Here is a 22,718-nt window from a genome sequence, read left to right on the forward strand (position 1 = left end):
CGTATGGGCCAATAGGAGCTGCCTCGTATGGGCCAATAGGAGCTGCCTCGTATGGGCCAATAGGAGCTGCCTCGTATGGGCCAATAGGAGCTGCCTCGTATGGGCCAATAGGAGCTGCCTCGTATGGGCCAATATCAGCTGCCTCGTATGGGCCAATATCAGCTGCCTCGTATGGGCCAATATCAGCTGCCTCGTATGGGCCAATAGCAGCTGCCCCATATATGGGCCAATAGCAGCTGCCCCATATATGGGCCAATAGCAGCTGCCCCATATATGGGCCAATAGCAGCTGCCCCATATATGGGCCAATAGCAGCTGCCCCATATATGGGCCAATAGCAGCTGCCCCATATATGGGCCAATAGCAGCTGCCCCGTATGGGCCAATAGCAGCTGCCCCATATATGGGCCAATAGCAGCTGCCCCGTATGGGCCAATAGCAGCTGCCCCGTATGGGCCAATAGCAGCTGCCCCGTATGGGCCAATAGCAGCTGCCCCGTATGGGCCAATAGCAGCTGCCCCGTATGGGCCAACAGCAGCTGCCCCGTATGGGCCAACAGCAGCTGCCCCGTATGGGCCAACAGCAGCTGCCCCGTATGGGCCAACAGCAGCTGCCTCGTATGGGCCAACAGCATACATATATATATATATATATATATATATATATATATATATATAATATTAGTGTATTTTGGTAGCAGTCTTTCCTGTAGACATATATTATTAAATATGACCGAAAAAGTAAGATTAATAATTCTAACACGAATTTTCTCAATCTTTCGTACATTACGCTTCACTGTTGGAGGTAAATCAAAAATCAATTCTCCAAAATTCATTTTTATTTCTAGTCTGACGCGACACGGGCGCGTTTCGTAAAACTTATTACATTTTCAAAGACTTTAGTTCACAAATACACAACTGAATAGAACTTATGTATCTCCGATTTTATATCTACATTTGAGTGAGGTGGAAGGGGTGATGTGGCATTAACATAAGACAGAACAAAATGTGGTATTAATAGGGTATTAATTTCATCAACACAAGACAGAACACGAAACAATGGATATTGAATAGAAGTGTTTGTAGAAAGCCTATTGGTCCATATTTCTTGATGCTTCTATATTGGAGCGGAGTCTTGAGGTGGGTAGAATATAGTTGTGCAATAATTGGCTGTTGATTGCTGGTGTTGACTTCTTGATGTGTAGTGCCTCGCAAACGTCAAGCCGCCTGCTATCGCTGTATCTATCGATGATTTCTGTGTTGTTTACTAGGATTTCTCTGGCGATGGTTTGGTTGTGGGAAGAGATTATATGTTCCTTAATGGAGCCCTGTTGCTTATGCATCGTTAAACGCCTAGAAAGAGATGTTGTTGTCTTGCCTATATACTGGGTTTTTTGGAGCTTACAGTCTATCCATATTATAGAATGGATATAAATTCACTTGAACGTGTCCAGCGTAGGATGACTAAGTTAATTCCCCAAATTAGAAATCTTTCATATGAAGAAAGATTAACAAAGCTTAAGTTGCATTCACTGGAAAGGCGAAGAGTTAGGGGTGACATGATAGAGGTTTACAAGTGGATGAATGGACATAACCGGGGGGATATTAATAGGGTATTAAAAGTATCAACACAGGACAGAACACGAAACAATGGATATAAATTGGATAAGTTTAGATTTAGGAAAGACTTGGGTAAATACTGGTTCAGTAACAGGGTTGTTGATTTGTGGAACCAATTGCCGCGTAACATTGTGGAGGTGGGGTCCCTCGATTGTTTCAAGCACGGGTTGGACAAGTATATGAGAGGGATTGGGTGGTTATAGAATAGGAGCTGCCACGTATGGGCCAATAGGCCTTCTGCAGTTACCTTTGTTCTTATGTTCTTATGTTCAGTCCCCAAGTGGGCATTTGAAGGCATAGACGACGTTAGTCTCTTTTAAGAACATAAGAACATAAGAACAAAGGTAACTGCAGAAGGCCTATTGGCCCATACGAGGCAGCTCCTATTCTATAACCACCCAATCCCACTCATATACTTGTCCAACCCGTGCTTGAAACAATCGAGGGACCCCACCTCCACAATGTTACGCGGCAATTGGTTCCACAAATCAACAACCCTGTTACTGAACCAGTATTTACCCAAGTCTTTCCTAAATCTAAACTTATCCAATTTATACCCATTGTTTCGTGTTCTGTCCTGTGTTGATACTTTTAATACCCTATTAATATCCCCCCGGTTATGTCCATTCATCCACTTGTAAACCTCTATCATGTCACCCCTAACTCTTCGCCTTTCCAGTGAATGCAACTTAAGCTTTGTTAATCTTTCTTCATATGAAAGATTTCTAATTTGGGGAATTAACTTAGTCATCCTACGCTGGACATGTTCAAGTGAATTTATATCCATTCTATAATATGGCGACCAAAACTGAACTGCATAATCTAAATGGGGCCTAACTAGAGCAAGATATAGCTTGAGAACCACACCAGGTGTCTTGTTACTAACGCTGCGATTAATAAATCCAAGTGTCCGATTTGCCTTATTACGAACATTTATGCATTGATCCTTTTGTTTTAAATTCTTACTAATCATAACTCCCAGATCCCTTTCGCAATCCGACTTCGCAATCACAACACCATCTAGCTCGTATCTTGTAACTCTATCATCATTACCTAACCTCAGAACTTTACATTTATCAGCATTAAACTGCATCTGCCAATCCTTTGACCATTTCAAAACCCTATCCAGATCAACCCGAAGCGACAGTGAGCCCTCCCCCGAACCAACCTCCCCACCGATCCTCGCATCATCGGCAAACCCGCAAATGTTGCCACTCAAACCCGAATCCAAATCACCTACATACACCACAAACAACAGAGGTCCCAGGACAGAGCCCCGAGGCACTCCACCCACAACACCCTCCCACTCCGACCCGACTCCACCCATACCAACTCTCCGCCTCCCCCGGCACAGCCACGCCCCAATCCAGCCCAACATAGCACCCCCAACACCACGAGACTCCATCCCCCCAATCAGTCTTTCATGTGGCACTGCATCAAAAGCTCTGCCAAAGTCAAGGCACACAACATCGCAACCCCCACCACCATCAACCGCCTCAACAATGCTAGAATAAAAAGATAACAAACCCGCCAAACACGAACGGCCACCCATAAAACCATGTTGCGACTCAATTACCAACTTATGCCTCCCAAGATGAAGACGAATTTCATCCACCACCACAGATTCTTTTAAAGCGTTTTGTTTTGTGTCTGGAGAGTTTCTCATGAGTAGGCTGGCCGTTTTTCTGGTTTTATAGTAAATCGTCAGTTGTATCCTCTGATTTTTGTCTGTAGGGATAACGTTTCTATTAACAATATCTTTCAGGACCCTTTCCTCCGTTTTATGAGCTGTGGAAAAGAAGTTCCTGTAAAATAGTCTAATAGGGGGTGTAGGTGTTGTGTTAGTTGTCTCTTCAGAGGTTGCATGGCTTTTCACTTTCCTTCTTATGATGTCTTCGACGAAACCATTGGAGAAGCCGTTATTGACTAGGAATATCCTATATAATATCCTAGTCAATAACGGCTTCTCCAATGGTTTCGTCGAAGACATCATAAGAAGGAAAGTGAAAAGCCATGCAACCTCTGAAGAGACAACTAACACAACACCTATACCCCCTATTAGACTATTTTACAGGAACTTCTTTTCCACAGCTCATAAAACGGAGGAAAGGGCCCTGAAAGATATTGTTAATAGAAACGTTATCCCTACAGACAAAAATCAGAGGATACAACTGACGATTTACTATAAAACCAGAAAAACGGCCAGCCTACTCATGAGAAACTCTCCAGACACAAAACAGAACGCTTTAAAAGAGACTAACGTCGTCTATGCCTTCAAATGCCCACTTGGGGACTGTAAGCTCCAAAAAACCCAGTATATAGGCAAGACAACAACATCTCTTTCTAGGCGTTTAACGATGCATAAGCAACAGGGCTCCATTAAAGAACATATAATCTCTTCCCATAACCAAACCATCGCCAGAGAAATCCTAGTAAACAACACAGAAATCATCGATAGATACAGCGATAGCAGGCGGCTTGACGTTTGCGAGGCACTACACATCAAGAAGTCAACACCAGCAATCAACAGCCAATTATTGCACAACTATATTCTACCCACCTCAAGACTCCGCTCCAATATAGAAGCATCAAGAAATATGGACCAATAGGCTTTCTACAAACACTTCTATTCAATACCCATTGTTTCTGTTCTGTCTTGTGTTGATACTTTTAATACCCTATTAATATCCCCTCCTGTTCTGTCTTGTGTTAATGCCACATCACCCTTCCCACCTCACTCAAATGTAGATATAATATCAGAGAGACGTAAGTTCTAATCAGTTGTGTATTTGTGAAGTCTTTGAAAATGTAATAAGTTTTACGAAACGCGCCCGTGTCGCGTCAGACTAGAAATAAAAATGAATTTTGGAGAAGTGATTTTTGATTTACCTCCAACAGTGAAGCGTAATGTACGAAAGATTGAGAAAATTCGTGTTAGAATTATTAATCTTACTTTTTCGGTCATATTTAATAATATATATATATATATATATATATATATATATATATATATATATATATATATATATATATATATATATATATAATGTATATATATAAATATACTAGCTGTACCCGGCCACGTGTTGCTGTGGCTCAGCAACGCATGAGCGTTGCTGAGCAACAATCTCCCAGTCCTCCCCACCATTACCCCCCTCCTCCGTCCCCTCGTCCTCCCAACCATTCCTCACTCCCTCGTTCTTTTTTTCCCTCCACATCATCCCCCACTCCAGCATCCCCTCGCCCTCCTAACCATTCCCAACTCCACCGTCCCCTCTTCCTTCCCACTTTCCCATCCCCTCGTCCTCCCTACCATTCCCCCCTCCCTTCACTCGTCCTCCCTAGCATTCTCGCTTCCCCCGTCCCGTCGTCCTTCCCACTATCCCTCACTCCCCTGTCCCCTTGTCCTCCCCACCATTCTTCATTCCCCTTTCCCCTCGTCCCCATGGTCTCCAAATCCCCCGTCCCTTCGCCCTCCCCCACTATCCCCCACTCCCATCCCCTCATCCTTCCCACCATTCCCCACTCCCTCATCTGGTGATCAAATGATCTGATGCTCCTATCAGAAAATTGGGAACATCAAATGATCTGGGGCTAGATTCACGAAGAAGTTACGCAAACACTTACGAACCTGTACATCTTTTCTCAATCTTTGGCTGCTTTATTTACAATTATTAAACAGTTAATGAGCTCCGAAGCACCAGGAGGCTGTTTATAACAATAACAACAGTTGATTGGCAAGTTTTTGTGCTTGTAAACTGTTTAATAAATGTAACTAAAGCCATCAAAGATTGAGGAAAGATGTACACGTTCGTTAGTACTTGCGTAAGTGCTTCGTGAATCTGGCCCTAGAAGTTACCATCACTGAAATATAAGAAAAACAGTTCAAAAAACGAAATTAAAAATTAAAAAAATAAACTATACTGTACTCATGAAATGAACGGTATGGTAAACAACACATCTCAATTCCAACGCATTGTCACAAAAAAATAATTAAATCAAAATGAAAGTAAAATGAAATCTATTGAAATTCAACTTATCAATGAAATCGGAAACATTGAAATGGAATCGTAACATATTTAGTAGAGCATGTGTTGGTCTTATTAGCAAGAGATGGCGCTGTTTTTCAAAAACGCATGTTTTTACCTGTCACAGGGGTGGCACCTTTATAGTAGGTATATCAAAACACGCGCGTATTCGAATGGAACGTTGTCAAAATTTGAAAGCTTTCGGTAAAGAAATTTTGGAGATTACAGCGTGTGTTGCTCCTACGTCTAACAGATGGCGCTGTTTTAAAAAAAAAAAACATGTTTTTTCCTGTCATAGGTGAGGCATGTTTAAAGTATGTATATAAAAAGATATGCCTATTCGAATGCAACGTTGTGTCAAAATTTCAGAGCAATTCGTAAAGAGGTTTCAAAGATTTCCCTCACATGGAAAAACACAGTTTTTAAAAAAAAAGCATGTTTTTTCCCGCCACAGACGTGACATCTATATAATATGTATATAAAAACCCGCTCTGATGCGAATGGAACGTTGTGTGAAAATTTCAAAGCATTCAATGAAGAACTTTCGGAGATTATCGATTATGAACAAACGAACATTTCCATTTTTATTTATATAGATAATACAAAATATGGGCAATACAGTATACTGTTTCATGTCTGTTGTGTGCATGTTGGTATGCTGTCATTTATAATGCCATTGGCAGAGCTTCACCTGTAATCAAATATTTAATCACACTTATATAAGTGAAAAGCAGAAATATATCAGTTGAACTGATGTTAAAAAAAATATTAGGTACTGTACTTTCTGTACTGTACTTTACTTTCATTTTTCAGGCATATACTCCCCGAGTTACTTATTTCTTCAGCTCCTAATGAGGAATCTGCAGATCATGTAGCATGGTATGAAAAAAGTTTAAATGATGAAAGGCCTGTTATTCTTTACCTTCATGGGAACACTTCATCTCGTGCAACTGCACATAGGATCGAACTCTATAAGGTTCTCAGGAAAATGGATTATCATGTTGTGGCATTTGATTACAGAGGTAAGCATTGGTCTTTATTCTCCAGAAGATCAACAACATTTAAGTTTGATAGACATCTGATTATATTTTGGTATCCATATACACTTAAAAATTCACATTGATTTGTAAAATATTCAGCAAGCTGTCAGTTTTGCAGGAGATGCATTCCTAGAAATCCTTAAAAATATCAAATAGACAAAAACTAAGCTTAAACTTACATGTAGGAAATTAATGCCAACCTGAATATTAATACTAAATATTCCTGCTATTTCCAAGCCACAAGTACTACACTGATAAAATAGAACATCAGTAACATACTTTATTGAAAACATTCATGTCCAACTTTCTGTTCTCTTTTTATAACACATGTTAACTCTGTTAGTAATGGTTTCTGTGGGGAGCCCCTATGGCTCCCCCAATTTGCTGCTGAGCAATTGCCCGCCCTTGGGGCCAGCTGGGGTTTTTGTTGCCACTGTTTGGCCTTTGGTAAGAAGTGGTATCATTGCTAGTAGGGGCGCAAGGTGTTGTGCAGTTTGTCTCCTATTATACACAGGTATAATAATATATCTATAATTCTGTTCCTCCTGGAGACGTGCATTTGCAGGGTTTTCTTTTTCTTTTTTTCTTTTGCCCGGTGGGGGTCTGCCCCCTTGGTTTATCTACCCTTCTGTTGTATTGGTCGTTCTTCACTAGGCCTTCGTGCAACAGATCGCAGGGGTTCAGGTTTTTAGCAGTTCTCATAGTAGTTTGAGCCCAACCAATTAGCAATACCTTGTCTGGGCTTCCCTTAGCAGTTAGCCTAAGGTCCCTGGAAAAACCCCATTGGTGCTCTTTGAACATATACTCACCTAGTTGTACTCGCCTAGTTGTGCTTGCGGGGGTTGAGCTTTGGCTCTTTGGTCCCGCCTCTCAACCATCAATCAACTGATGTACAGATTCATGAGCCTACTGGGCTCTGTCATATCTACATTTGAAACTGTGTATGGAGTCAGCCTCCTCTACATCACTTCCTACTGCATTCCATTTACTAACTACTCTGACACTGAAAAAGTTCTTTCTAATGTCTCTGTGGCTCATTTGGGTACTCGGCTTCCACCTCTGTCCCCTTGTGCGTGTGCCACCTGTGTTAAATAATCCATCCTTGTCTACGTATGGATGCGTCCTCTTGGTTACAACTCACCGAGTGCGAGTTTGAAGGTTGCTCTGTCCCCTTGTCTCAGGGTGACATTCGCCAGTTTTGCCTCCGTCATGCTGCCTGTTGGGTCAATAACACCTTTGACCAGGAGTCTTGCGAGTCTTGCTCCGTGCTTGTGCTCCAGATTACCCAGTCTTCTGATATTGATATTCAGGTACAGGCAGCTTCGGCATTGCATGCTAGATATCGGTTGCTGCAGCACGCTAGGTTAGTTGCTTACCCAGATGCCCTGAGGCTGCCCCGCTTGGGTTATAGGGATCCGGACTTGGGGGCGTTAGTCGCTTCGACTTTGTTTTCGTCCGCTCTCCCATGTCCTTTCTCTGTTGGTGTTGTTCGTCCTGCACTCCCCTCCTTCCCCCATGCTCCTGGCTCCCAAACGTTTGAGGGTTTCAGAGTCGAGGCGGGGTTTAGATGGTACTCACCTAATACTCACCTAATGGTAGTGAGACTTGGGTGGCTTCGGGGACTGCCCCTTCTGGGTCGGTGACAGAGGCATTCAAGCCTGCTCCTCCTGCCGAGGCTTCTGGGTCTTACCAGCAGACTTCCTTCTTCTCAGCCTTTTCCCTTGGACTCTGTTTTTTCTTTAGGGGCAGAGGGTGTGGGGGATGGTTCTGCCCTGGGTCCTGGCATGGAGGACCTCGGGGCTGGGGAGGGGTTGAATTGGGGGGCCTGGGTCCCTTTGACCCCGCTTTGGTGTTGGTACCCCTCGTCATGGAGCATGTTGTTGCAGGGGGGGAGGGGTTTTTGTACCCTCCTTCCCTGTATGAATATGATTTGGGTTCGACTCCTCCCTGGGTTTGGTTCCAAGTTCCTCTGGGTTCTTCGGTTCCTTCTGGAGGCTTTTGGCTTCTTGAATCCCACCTAAGGAGGTTCAAGAGTCCATCGTGGCTTACCTACTGAGACCTGGATTCTGCCTCGGTGAAGGATCCATCTTCTTTTGAGTTCGGTTCGACCTTTCCCTTTTGGGTGCGTTACGAGGTACCAGAGTCTTCCTGGTTAGCAAACTGTTCTTTGTCATGGTCAGACAGACCATGCCACATTGGGAGCATGGCATGGGTTTTGTCTGATCCGCACACTTGATTGGCGGGAGACTTCCACTGTGGTACAGGTTTACCTGGGGGTCGAGTTTGAGTGCCTAAGCATGTGCTTGTACACCCCTGTGCTTCCTCAGGATGTTGGCGTTGTGCTGCTTCACGTGCAGGTTTCCTCCCTTTCAGCTGCTTTAATAGCTGAGGATTTGCGAGACTGTGGGCATTTGGCCTCGGTCTTGCATTTCTTTTCCCTTCTTGAACTGTTCTCAGACTGGCTTGAGGAGGATGTGGAGGCACTAGGTGCCGTCTTCGTCCAGTGTGCTTGCCTCGGCGGCTAGGGCATTGGCTGCCTTGTTGAAGTTGTTTGCAGCCTGTGGTGGCATTGGTCATCCATTGGGGTTCGGGGCTAGTGGGGCAGGCCTCTTCCCCTGCACTCCGTTGGGTCAACTTGGAGCGGGTGCGTTTGGGCGTGGTCGACACGACCCCATCCCTCCAGTGGGTTTCTTGCCTGTTTCCAGTCCTGAAATGGGACTGTGTGGATTTGAGGTTCATTCTGGACTTGTCCCACCTGAGCCTTTGGATCTTTTGCCCCTCTTTTTGGATGACCACTCTATCCCAGGTTCGGCTTCTCTTGGAGCGGGATGATTGGATTGTGTCTTTGGACCTCTGAGATGCATATTGGTACATTCCGATTCATCTGGGGTTCAAGGACTGGTTAGGTTTTGTGGTGAGGCGACAAACTTTCTACTTTTGTTGCCTTCCATTTGGCCTGAATCTGGCACCTCACATATTCACCCAGGTTGTGGTGGCCCGTCTGTATCTGTTAGGGGTTTGGGTTTTGGTCTACCTCGACGACTTGCTGGTGTGGGCTCCCAGCCGCTCTGCATGCCTGCTTGCCAGGGGTGTGGTTCTTTCCCGGCTGACCGGGTTCAGGTTCGTAGTAAACTAGAGGAAATCCCATCTGGTTCCATCCCGGGTTCGGCCTTGGCTGGGTCTTGTGTGAGACTCGTGGACTGCTTCCTTGTCTATCCCTCTGAAGTCGTTGCTGGGGCTGCAGTTCCGCCTTCGCTTGTTTCTGGAGGGCTCCCGGGTCACTTGCAGGTTGTTCGAGCAGCTGTGCAGGAGTCTGAACTTTGCCATGCTTGTTTACCCGCCGGGTTGGGTGTTTCTTTGGCGGCTGTTCTGGTTCCTTTGGGGCTCTCTCTTCCATTTCTCTCGCGGTTGTTGGGTTCGGCCCTCGGAGGTTTTGTGTCAATTGCTACCTTGCTGGCTTCCTATTCGTTATTTTTTTAGTTCAGTGCCTTGGCACAACACATCGAGCAAGGTCCTATCCAAGACCTTGCTCGATGTGTTCATGGATGCCTTGTATCTCGGCTGGGGCTTTGTGAACAGTGCTCACCAGGTTGGCCAGGGGTGGTGGGCCCCATTCTTTCGTTGGCCTCGCAGCATGGTGCAGAAGGTAGCGGCTGTTTGACTGGTGCTTCAGTGGGTTCGGGTCGCTCGGGGTTCGACAATCAGGCTCCATTCGGACTGTTCTCCGATGGTTCATTGCCTGAACCGCGGGGGCTCTCTTTGATCCTTGGCTCTTTGGGGCTGGTCTCTTCGAGTGACTTGTTTGCTGATTCTTGGGGTTTGGCTCTCTGTGCGGTTCATGTTCGGCGAGTGTCCAATGTCCTGGCGGACTGCCTGTGTTGGTTCATTCCCCTGTCCACAGAATGGACGATCAACACTGACCCCTTCAGTTGACTTTGCCGGATGTATGGACTCCTGGGCGTGGATCTCTTTGCGTCGGCGTGGTCCCAGTATCTTCCTTTGTATATGGCACCCATTCCCGACCTAGAGTCCTTTGCGGTAGACACCTTTCAGCAGGACTGGTCGAGGTGGGGTTACCTGTACCTTTTCCCCCCCCCTCCCCCGGTCCAGCTGTTACTTCGGGTCCTGGCTCAATTGGAGACTTACCAGGGGAAAGTAGTCCTGTTGGCTCCTTGGCTCGCCCAGTCTTGGTTTCAGGCGCTGTGTGCTCTGTGTCTGAACCCGCGATGTTTTCCGTGGCTCCGCCTCTTTCAGCAGATCAGCCTGGTCAGGTACCTGGCTGGTTCGGTCATCTCCACTTTTGAATAACCTCAATGTTTGCCCACTGCTCAGGAGAAAGAGTGAGTAAGGCAGGTGCTGCATAATCAACTAGGGAACGAACGGCGTGTATGTAAAACATTCTTAACACTTTGTGTCCCGCTCCTAGATGGGGCCCTGTGATTGCTCTCATTATATTTAGTCATGATTTTGCTTTCTCCTTCAGGTATTGAATTTTCTTGTTGAATGTCATTTTAGAATCTATCCACACTCCGAGATATTGATATTGTGTAACCCACTGAAGGTTAATGTCTTGAATGCGTAGGTGTCTGTCTGGAGTGTTGCCACGTAGTCTCATGAGGTTATTCAAAACGATGCATTGCGAATCATAACAGGAGCTCCCAGATGGACTAAAATACTGAACCTAAGACTAGAAACCAAGCTAACGTCGATTGAAATAAGGGTAAAAGGGATTGCGCGTGCATGCTGACCAAGATATTGACTAGACCTAGAATCAGTTCACTTAAAGATATAATCACTGGAGCACTAACTCTGGACAGAAGAGCCTCCAATAGCAACAGGTGAACCCATTGTGCAATAAACACCATTAATACATTCGATATAACAAATACAATCACTGAGAGGGGTGTCAACGAAATACATGCAGACTTTGTTATGCAAGCCCCTTGGGAATCTCTGCCAGCAGACTTTAAGATTATGGTTCTTGAAGGTAAAAAGAACCAGGCAAATCCTTATCTGCTACGTAATATTGCACAGATGCATATAGAAGCAAACTTGGCATCCGACAACTTCACTTACCTCACAGATGGATCAGTAGACCAGCAGGGACAAGAAACCGGAGTTGCAGTTAAAGCAGGAAACTGTAAATAGTTGGAGACTCTCAAATGGGTGTTCGACTTTACAAACAGAGATGCTAGCCATTCAAAAGGCTTTGGAACATGCTCTTGCTGAACACCGACAACATGTTATCATACATACAAATTCGAGAACCGCCATTGAAACCTTGCAACAAGAACACATGTGATAACATATATCTGATCACAAATGTCATATCATTGATGCAAACACTCAAACGACAAGGCCGACGGGTACTTATCAACTAGGTGCCAAGTCATGTGGAGAATAATAGGAAATGACATTGCAGACGAAGCTGCAAAACTTGCAACTAAGAGAAGAAATGTAGACATTTACATACCACAGAGTCTATCACAGATTAAGAAAGTAATTAGAAACAGCAATGCAAAAGATGTACAGTGACCACAACACAGCAGTTGCAACATCAGGATCAGCGGGTTGGTACAAGAATTCGACCAACTACGAACCACTTAGTTTGATGAAAGGGAGCAGTAGAGCAACAGAAGTACACTTACCTCGCATCAGGCTTGGATACCCATGTGCATGGGGAAATAGGCTTACAGGTTCTGGAAGATGAGAGGAAATGTCAGCACTGTGGAGAAATGCCCGACAGACCACTGGAACATTATCTAACACAGTGCACAGTCACAAATCCATTAAGATTTCAACTTAGATTCAACAGAGCAGATGTTAAACACATATGGCAAAATCTTACTGAAGCGACCATATGAGTCATAAATACTCATACTCCGCCCAAGTAAAACAGAAACAAGAAACACTTAGTGGGCCAGCCAGAGGCTTAGGGCCCATGCAGGAATATCCCTGCAAAAAAATTAAAACCTCCACTCTTTGCATCCGGTCTTTCAGACGCGGGTCTATCACCACTTGTATGGAGATTAGGTGGCTTCGTTGATGGTGTCCCACCTTCGAGTTTCATCTCGGCGTCAGTATGAAATAGTTCTGCCATTTCCTCTCCGTAGGTTGTCCTCTATTTTGGATAGGGTTGTCTTGTCTTTTCTTTCTTGGCTTTTTCGGGACTGACATTTGATGCCTAATACTGTCATCTAGTATCGTGCGGCGCTGGCAGAGCCGCTTCAGCTTGAGTTCGGGGTGGATGTTACTTCTGCTCCGTTCCATAAGCTTTATCGTGCTTTGTTTCACCTCCGGCCTGCTCATGTGCCACCTGAGCTATCCTGGTCCTTGGACAGGGTGCTCTTCCTTCTCTCTTCTCCTCAGTTTGTGGTTGCCCCTTCGGTACAAAAATGTTTTTGCAAGGCTTCATGCTCTCCTCAGGTGTAGAGGTTTCGGTCCTGGTGGTAGGTTTGTTTGTTTGCAGCCGTCTCCTCCTTTTCTGGCGAAGAATGAGTCAGTGGTTTTCCGTAGGAGTCCTTGGGTTGTTGATGCTTGATTGGTCAGGCTGGGGGTGTATTATGTGTTGTCCGGTTGCAGCTCTTCGCCGTTATCTGCGCGCCACAGCTTCTGTGGCTGGGGATGCGCTTTGGGTTTCCCAGTTTCCCTTTGTTCCCTGTTAAAGGGCTCTGGTCTCCCAGGTCATCTGCAGGGTTATTTGGTCCAGCCAGCCTGCATTCTATCCTCGTGCCCATGGCGTTTGTAAGTTTGCTGCTTAGGCTTCTGTCTTTAGTAATATGTCTTGGGCTGACATTCGAGCACGGGGATTTTGGAGGTCGAACAGGATCCTGGCCACACATTAGTCAATGTTCCTGGTCCTAGTCAGGCGTGTTTGGCTTTGGGTCGCAGGTTGCAGCCAGTTGTCTCGACTTCGAGTTGAGAGGCAAGTAGCAGACGCCTCCTGGGTAAGTCCCTCTTGTCATTTTTCTTTGTTTAGGTAGCTCCGGGGAGCCGTATGGGCTCCTCACACAAAATCCGCATTGAATGTAGTGAAATGGCGTTTTCTGGGTAAGCCCCGTAGGCTCCCCGGCACCCTCCCTTCGTCTAGTCGGCAGTTTTTCGATGCACAACCTCAGAACTGAATGCTGTAGCAGCCTGCGCTGTTGGGGGGGGGGGGGTTGCGTGAATGATCGGCGCAACAGTGTTAGTGACATTTGCTTGTTTGCTTATTTTAGTTTGGGAGTTCTGCCACCCCTGTTCAGTTTTAGGTAGCAATTTTTACCATGTGGGGTTTGTTTTGTTACGCCTACCTTTCTGGGTGCCAAACCTAGGTTGATGGTAGACATGAAATGCATCCAAACACATGGGGGTTTCCATAGACTATTGCTCCTCGTGCCTCTCTGAAGGGTGGGGGGGGGGCAGGTTCTGGTTTGTGGTTCCCGGTAGGCAAGAGCTCCATCGACGTATGCCACAGTCTAATATATACATATCAGCCCAGTAAACTCCAGGGAGACATAAGGGCTCACCCAGAAAATAGCATTTCCTAACATTCAATGCTGGTTTTATACTAGTGTTCTGGCATGTTAAACAGTCTGTGTTTCACCCATTTTACCTTAATTTAGCTGGAATTATTTTACACAATTGTAGCCCAGGCATCATCCTATTGATTAGTCTGGTTCAGTGGTGTTTATTGGTGGTGGTGTCAGTGTTGATGGTGTAGGACTGTAGGTGGTGATTGTTGTGGTGGCATTGTATCAATGATGACAGTGGTATTAGGGCTAGTTGTTAAAATTTGTTAAAGATAAGCTCAGTAAATAAAATAGTAAATGTCTGTCAAATTATTAGCCTATTTCTTCTGGAAATGGAAGAAATTCCCTACTTAATTGACTTAATTGCCATAGACATGATAAAGCACCTAAATTATTGGGATTGTCTCAAAGCTCTCAAAATATACTCTCTAGAAAATAGACAAGAGAGGTATCAAATAATATATACATGGTCCCAAATTTACACAGTAAAATAACATACTGGATTGAACTATACTGGAAGGAAATGCAGATTAGAGCTAGTGAGGAGTAGAGATGCCATAGGCACAATCAAAGAAGACTGTATGAACAGTAAAGGTCCATGGTTGTTCAGTAACCTCATGCAAGTATAAGAAATATTGCTGGAACAAAAGTAGACATTTTCAAGAAAAGCTGGACTTTTTCTGCAAGAAGTGCCAGACAAACTGGGCTGTAGTGGATATGTGGGCCTGCGAGCCACTCCAAGCAACAGCCTGTTGGACCAAGCTCTCACAAGCCTGGCTCCAGGGTGGGCTTGGAGTCTTAAGAACTCTCAAAACCTTATCCAGGTACAATCCAGATTAGCCTGTGAGATATAACAAATATAATTTTTAATTCGCATGTATATTAGAAATATTTAATTTTACTTATATTTTATTTAATAAATTGACTTTCATTATTCAATCAATTATAAATTTATTCATGAATAGTTGTAAATTTTTATTGACAATTTTAAAATTTTCAGGTACAGTCCTCATTACTGGGTGCCTCTCCCCTCCCCACAGTGGCTCCACACAGCTTTTGCATTGGTACCCCAGGGTCAATACCATCTTATAAGACATGTTGAATTTTCTCATGGCCTACCAGGGGCAGGGACCAAAATCTTGCCCCTTGACAAAAGCAAAGAGCTGATTGTGACAAAGGCTGTTGGGCCTGACAGAATCTCACCATGGATATTAAGAGGGTGCAAAATGCAGAAACACAAAGTGTGCCACACACTATGGTGTATAACAGGTAACTGGAAACAGGTGCTCTACCAGAAAGCTGGAAGACAGCTCCCAATGTACAAAATTGGTGACAGACAAGAGGCACTGAACATGCAAGGTGATGGAGAAGATTGTGAAGAAAAAGCCCATAGAACATCTGGAGAGAAGGAGCTTTGTAACATGCCACCAGCATGGGTTCAGGGATAGGAAATCGTGCCTCATAGGTTTAATAGAATTTAATGACCAGGTGACAAGAAATAGGCAAGAAAGAGAAGGGTGGGTATACTTCATTTTCTTAGAATGTCAGAAAGCCTTTGACACAGTACCCCATAAGAGGCTGTTACAAAAGTTGGAGAAACAGGCAAGCATAAAAGATAAGGTGCTCAAGTGGATGAGAAAGTATCTAAGCAACAGAAAACAGTGAGTTACTGTGAGAGGGAGACCTCAGAGTGGCAAAATGTCACCAGCGGAGTATCACAGGGAACTGTGGTTGATGTGACTGTTCATAACTCACCAGACCTGTTCCTTGAAGCCAAGATATCAAGAGGATAATATCAGCGGCATTTGCAAGACTGGCAAACATAAGAACTGCCTTCAGAAACTTGTATAAGATATTCCAAAATATCTTGTATACCTCATATGTCAGACCAGTACTAGAATATGCAGCTCCAGTGTGGAGTCCAATCTAGTCAAACACAAAACGAGGTTAGAAAATGTTCAGAGGACCTTGAGTTTTTTCCTTATCTCGTGCAGGGCCTTACGACTAGGTTGCCAGACATGGGCTGTTTAAAAAAAGTGACGTGGTTAGTATTTTAGTATGATGCTTGGAATCCACGCATCCAGGTGTGGACCCCAGCTCTTCCAGCTGGGTTGTGCCAAGTGGCTTTCCAGTCCCATTCACCATGAGGTTATTTTTCTTACTTTAGTTTGAGATAACTTTTGACAAAATGTTTTATTAGTTTGGTATAGGCATAGCAAGAAATGTTTTGCGTTGCTGTTATAGCATTGGTGCTTCCTTATGATCAAGGAGCAAGAAACTTGGGGAGGGGGCCAACTAACTGATTTGTATATCCCTATGCTAGTATAGCAACTATATTAAGATCTAATATACTTGCTCCAAACTCATTAGTTTCAGTGCAGATAATTAGATGTTCCTGTTAATTCCACTTAACTTATCCCTGAGAATTCCACATTCCAAGAAGTTCTTCACTTAATCGTATGAGAGTTTATCTCTTCCCAAGTGTACAGGCATCATCAGGCATGTTGGTCAATTTGGCAAAGTCAGGAGAAGCTTGTAAGCTCTCATCCTGCATTCGAGCTCCCTGACTCCACCCGAATTTGAGCTCCACCCTCTATGCTCTCACCCCGCATCCAAGCTTTCTACCCTCGGCCTCACTGAAGCTTTCTGCTCCAGGCCTCGGCTCGGCTATCACGACATCTCCAACAACCGACTGCTGTAACCAAGACTATATTAGATAAACTTCTAAAACCACTAAACTCTTCGAGTCGTATCACCCAAACACATATACGTAAAAGAATGTTACACTAGGTTTTCAAATAGTGATAAGGTTAGTGTGAGATGTATTCATTTTGGGGGTGCCCCTTGGTGGCTCTCTGAAGCTGTGTCTCTGAGATAGCTTCTTATTACTAAGTCACATCAGTCATGTGTGTACTATGTGTACTGTTGACCTGAGCCCAAACCTGGCTCCCTCAAAGAGGCACAGAGAGTAGGGGATGGTTATGATCACCCTCGCTGGGAAAGCACCCAGAAAGTAGATGAGACAATATGGACAACTTCATGGTTCATGAAAGTGAAGCACTGAAACAGCCAAGAGTCACCACAAATGATTCCCTCAAAAAGAAAAAAAAAAGGTTCGCTTGAAACTAGGTACAAAATACCTTCCCTAGTGAATAGAGCCACCAACAGGTGGTGTCCTGGAGCTCCCAACTTCATGGCTGGCAACTGCTCAGTCCAATTGCCGATGCCAGACTTCCTACGTCTGACATTCCCTAGTTGCTCATCATATCAGAATATAACTGAGGGTGGAACGTGCCGGCTGACCCGATCTACCTCCCTCCCACCCTCGTGTGGCAAATTAGCTCGTGCTAGTGTCATAAAATTTTGATTGTTTGTTTTCATAGTTGGGGAGTTCTTTTGGCAGTTTCAAGGTTGCGGTCTTGGTTTTAACAATGCAGTGGTCTGTTTTGTTTTGCTGCCTTTCTGGGTGTCTTCCTTGGTGTGGTGGCTGTTACAGGGATGGTGTTTATTATTGAGCATGAGTATTTAGGGTAAAATTACTAGTTGTGGTACTCGCATAAATATCTCCCCTAAACTTGTGGGATGGCCCTTCCAGGGTACGGGAGACATCTACCATCATGCAGGGTGCAGCCGCACCTCCACAGATCTCCAGTATCATCTATTCATACTGGTAATGGCTCAAAAGGGCCACCACTTACGGGCTATTCATGCCTGTGCCACCTTTTTGGTGGCTTAATCTTCATCAATCTTCCAGGGTAACTTACTGGAGAAGTAACCGCAACTTAAACGACTCTGGCCCGGCCCCCAGTGATAAATCACTGTTAAGTTAAATAAACCCTGCTGTCAAGGGAGTTAGTCAAGTCCACTGGATAAGTGAAACTTTGCCAATGGTTAACAGTTTATTTCACTATACCCTCACTCCACTACTAACAAATATCAACAATAATCCAACACAATGACATACAATAAAATTGAATCGGACACCAGTGTAACACTATATACAGTATATCCTCTCAAGGGCACTCTTTATGGTATTAATTAAGTGACTTGAGATGCATGTTAAATAATACCCTTAAATAAGGGGTCCCGGTAGTACAGTCGGGTTCGTTCTAGATGCACAATCGAGAATTCCAGGTTTGAATCCCGGGCGGGACAGACATGGTTGGGTACATTTCCTTTCACATAATGCCTCTGTTCAGCTAGCAGGTACTCAGGGTTAGTCAGCTTGTTGTGGAGTTGCATCCTGGGTGGGGTCAATAATGCGGCCTGGGTGGGGGGGGAGACTTAAAAATCAAAATGTGTACGATTAGACTCTGGCTTCCTGTCCCCCGACACGATGAATTATACTACAAATAATAATGAAACCTAGTGACATGTCGGAAAGAACAGGACTTGACTGATATTAAAAATGTATGGCCTGGGAACTCTGCACCTCACTCTAGCTCTGACACAGACCCATCAACTTTGCTGTCGCTCTCTTCAAGCAGCGTTTAACCTAAACAAACTGTCGTACAATAACCGTCCTGTGCTTCCAGGCAACTTTGCCAAATAAGAACTTAATGCATCCAAAAGCCAAAATATAGCCATTTATACAAATAATCGTGGCGCCATCACCACCAAAAAAAAAGAAAAAGAAAAAGAAAATAAAACCTTGGTTTCCACACTTGTGTATGTTGCATAAAATGACTTGTTTTATCTCAATTAGACCCCACAGGTCGTAATAGTGGCAATTACGACTAACTTTAAATGTAAAGTGTTCGTAGGCCACTGCTCCCTGTGCCTCTCTGAGGGAGCCAGGTTCTGGCACATGGTCCCTGGTAGGCCAATAGAACTCCACAACTGATGGTACCTAGTAGTTTGGCACTGAATCAGTGTGATAGCTTCAGGAAACCTCTGGGGCTCACCCCAGAAAGAGGCGAGATGATCACTGCATACAAAATAATAACAGGAATCGACAAAATTGACAAAGAAGAATTTTTGAAAACTGCAACTTCAAGAACAAGAGGACATAAGTTCAAACTAAGGAAACAAAGCTGCCGAAAAAACATTAGAAAGTTCACTTTTGCAAACGGAGTGGTTGAAGATTGAAACAAGTTAAGTGAGAAGGTGGTAGAAACCAAAATGGTCAGTAGTTTTGGTCTCATTACCATTATACAACAGAGTACTGGGAAGACTGGATACTACTAGCATAGCTTTCATCCTGTAACTATACTTGGGTAATTACGAGCATGGTGTTTTGCATGGCATGATGATGAATCAAAGTGCTGTCTGTATCATTGTCTTTTAAGCCAAGTACATAACATTTATCCAACCCATCCTCCGAATTGACAGTACGATTTAATACTAAGTGTAATAAGTACATTTTCTTACTGTCATAAACCGTGCATAATTACACTTATGGGGCTGTTACATTTACCCAACCCCCTCCCCGATTTAATTCTCCTCGTTTTCTGTTAAGACACTCAGAATTTTAGGATGAAGTTTTCAATTTCAACTTCCTATACACAAGTTTTAAATATCAGGAATTTCTTTTTAAGGTTTATTAAACAATATAGATTTTATACAAAATTTTAAAATATCCTGAGTTTCTTTACAATTTATTGATATAGATTTGTTTGATTAGTTTTATAAAACTGTAATATCAATATAGCTATTGGTTAAGTACTAATTGTAATTAAGAAGCAATAAAATTATTACTGTATCTTCAAAAACTAAGATGGTTAGGTGAGGTTGCAGTTTTCTATTCAGTTTTTCAAGTAAACTCAAATATTCACAATATATTTGACAGTACGATTTAATACTAAGTGAAAATTAAGTACAATTCCTAACTGCTATAAATAGTACATAATTGCACTTATTTGTCTCCTTACATTTACCACTCCATTTTTGGAGGACGGGCTGCATTTATCACTGAAATACTTCTTTCTAGGTATACCTCGCTAGCGCTCGCTACATGACCTGTTGTTCCCGTCTTCCCATGGGGGGAGTGGGCACATTTTTATGTGGCACATAGTGAAGATGTTTTCTGATTGATACCCCGGGTGACTTGGACAGACATCTAGTGGCATTCAAGTTGGAATGACGTTGTTAATCCATGGCCAGTTCTTGTTTGCTTTGTTCTAACTTTCTTTTCTTTTCAAGAGCAGTTATTGTTTTTGTGTGTATTTTCTGGGTGGTTTTCTTGGTTTTGTGCATATATCTTATCCATAGGTGTCCCTCATCTTAGTGAAGAGACCAGATTCTGCTCCTAAAGTTTTACTTAAAAAATGAGGTGAAAATCACACATACCTACATATACACATGCACACACATTACTGTACCGGACATTTAAATACACGTACATGGGTAAATTACCGATTCATTTCTAATCGCAGAGATTTTCTAACAATCATTCCTATTCCTACAGGATATGCAGATTCTTCTCCAGTACAGCCAAATGAACTTGGAGTAGTACATGATGCAAAAGTTGTGTACAGATATCTGCAGGAGAGAATTGGCTCTTCACCTTTGTTTGTGTGGGGTCATTCACTTGGAACAGGGTATGTGTTTGAGTAAAGAGTAATTGGCTCTGTCACTTAAAAAATAAGTGAAACTCTTGAACATACAGCACAACTTAGTGTTTCCAGACATGTTGAGGGAGAAGCTCATCTGGAGAGATTAATGCATCTGCACTATAATAGACATTCTTTTACAGCGCACAGACTTGTTTTATGGATGAAACATTTGTACAAGTTTACTTTAAAATTATGGTGTAGTCCAGGAGTGTCAAACTGGTGATGCATGGATCCAGTGAGGTCCAGGATATACAGTACTTGTATGTCTGGACTAGGCCCCTTGTTGGCTCCCCTTGCTTAGATCATTGATGTTACCAGGATATAGTGTATACACCAGGCTCCTGTGTGACTTTTTTTTTTTTTTTAACCACCAGGGACAAGAACATTTTTAATAACATCTTGCCTGATGTTATTGCACCTTGCCCTTCCTGTCTGGTATGACTGGAAAAATCACCTACTATGACACAGTAACCTTTCAAAACACTCATCTACCCTCTGAGAAATGTTTAGCAACACTCAATCACCAAACAGGTCTATGAAAACAATCAAAGTACACATTATCTACTACCCCAATTGCCACCAGGTGGAAGGTCTACCAACTAAACAGTCTGGGAAGCAAGCCACTTCACTTATCACCTGGTATGGTTTATGTTAAGTAATTCTGGATGTCATTTGAACTTTGCTGTTTATGCAAGGGAGTTCCAAGCTTTAACCCTTGGCTCCTAATGAGTGGCTATTAATATATACACGTCTGTCGATAAGCAAAAATTCCAAAATTCCAAGAATGTTTGCGTTTATACAATGATTAATTTGGATGCAAAAGGTTAGGAAAATTGGAACTAAAGAAATTCTCTTTCTCTCTCTACTGGTTTAGTGAACCTTAGAAGTTTGCCAGATAGTGGGCTCGGCTGGCATTTGTTGACGCCAGATGGCTCGAATATTCGCCTTGGACGCTTCTATGATAATGTTTGTGGGAAACTCTGTTAGCTCCCTGAAGCTATCATACACTGATCAGTACCATACTATGTAGTGCCATTAATCCCAGAGTTCTGTTTGGCTACAGTGGACCACGAGCCAGAACCTAGTCCCCTCAGCGAGGCGCAGGGAACATTGGCCTATGATCACTTTATATTTGAAGGTTATCATCTTTGTCACCTCCCAGAAAGATAGGTGAATCAAAACAGAGCACTGTATGGTTAAAAATGAGACTGCAGCCCCCAAATTGCCAAAAGAACTCGCCAACAATGAAAATAAACAACCAAAATTTTGTAAAACTAGCCGTCTGCTAGTTTGCTACATTCCCCCCTCCCTTTGCTAGGGGGAGGGAGCCAGCCCGGGTCAGCCGGGCCGCACACAAGCCAGTTCTAAACTGGCTCATCTACTACTAGTTCTACACTGATGTCTGTGCCTGTTGGCCGTCATTGCTTTGTCTCCGGTTTCCCATTTTCGAATGGTGATTTTTGCCTTTGGGCCGAGTTCTTACACGAAAGTGTGCATGAGCCAGGAGTTTAGTGTACTGGAGCTGCATGTGCTCAGGGTTTTCTTCCCTGTGCACTCTGTAAGTACTACCCTTGCACAGTCAGGGTTGCCTTCCCTGAGGTGTTCGGGACACAATCCCTTTAGGGTGGGGGGGGCCTTCCTTCCTTGGGATAGTTTTAGCCCTGCGGGTAAGCTGGTGGTTTGTGACTTATGTTTTTCCTTGGGTTTGGGAGAGTTTTTGGCTGGCGGTGCACTGTGGTCTGCGCAACCTGTTATTAAGTTAGAATAGAGCACGCCAATGTTTCCCCCAGGCTGCTCTTTGCCCGCAGTTTCCTCTTGGGGTGTCTTAGCAAATTTATCATTTATGTTCTGCTTTCACTTTTAGCCCTCGAACCGCGAGGGGTCCAAATGGCTTCAACACCCACAGGCGCAACAAAAAAAAAAAAATATCCAGAAAATTCTTTCGTCTTATAAAAGTGTTCATTTGTG

The 22,718-nt window shown here is 43.8% G+C and overlaps 1 protein-coding gene across 1 annotated transcript in view; it reads left to right on the forward strand.

Annotated features, from left to right (window-relative positions):
• LOC123744980 (lysophosphatidylserine lipase ABHD12) overlaps positions 1-22,718 on the forward strand; it is a 41,576-nt gene that overhangs the window by 7,233 nt on the left and 11,625 nt on the right. The window contains exons 5-6 of the mRNA XM_045725210.2: positions 6,459-6,667; positions 20,603-20,735. Coding sequence (XP_045581166.1) covers positions 6,459-6,667; positions 20,603-20,735 — 342 coding nt within the window. The remainder of the gene's footprint in view (positions 1-6,458; positions 6,668-20,602; positions 20,736-22,718) is intronic.

The sequence above is a fragment of the Procambarus clarkii genome, chromosome 57 (genome assembly GCF_040958095.1).
Source record: "Procambarus clarkii isolate CNS0578487 chromosome 57, FALCON_Pclarkii_2.0, whole genome shotgun sequence".
Lineage (NCBI taxonomy): Eukaryota > Metazoa > Arthropoda > Malacostraca > Decapoda > Cambaridae > Procambarus > Procambarus clarkii.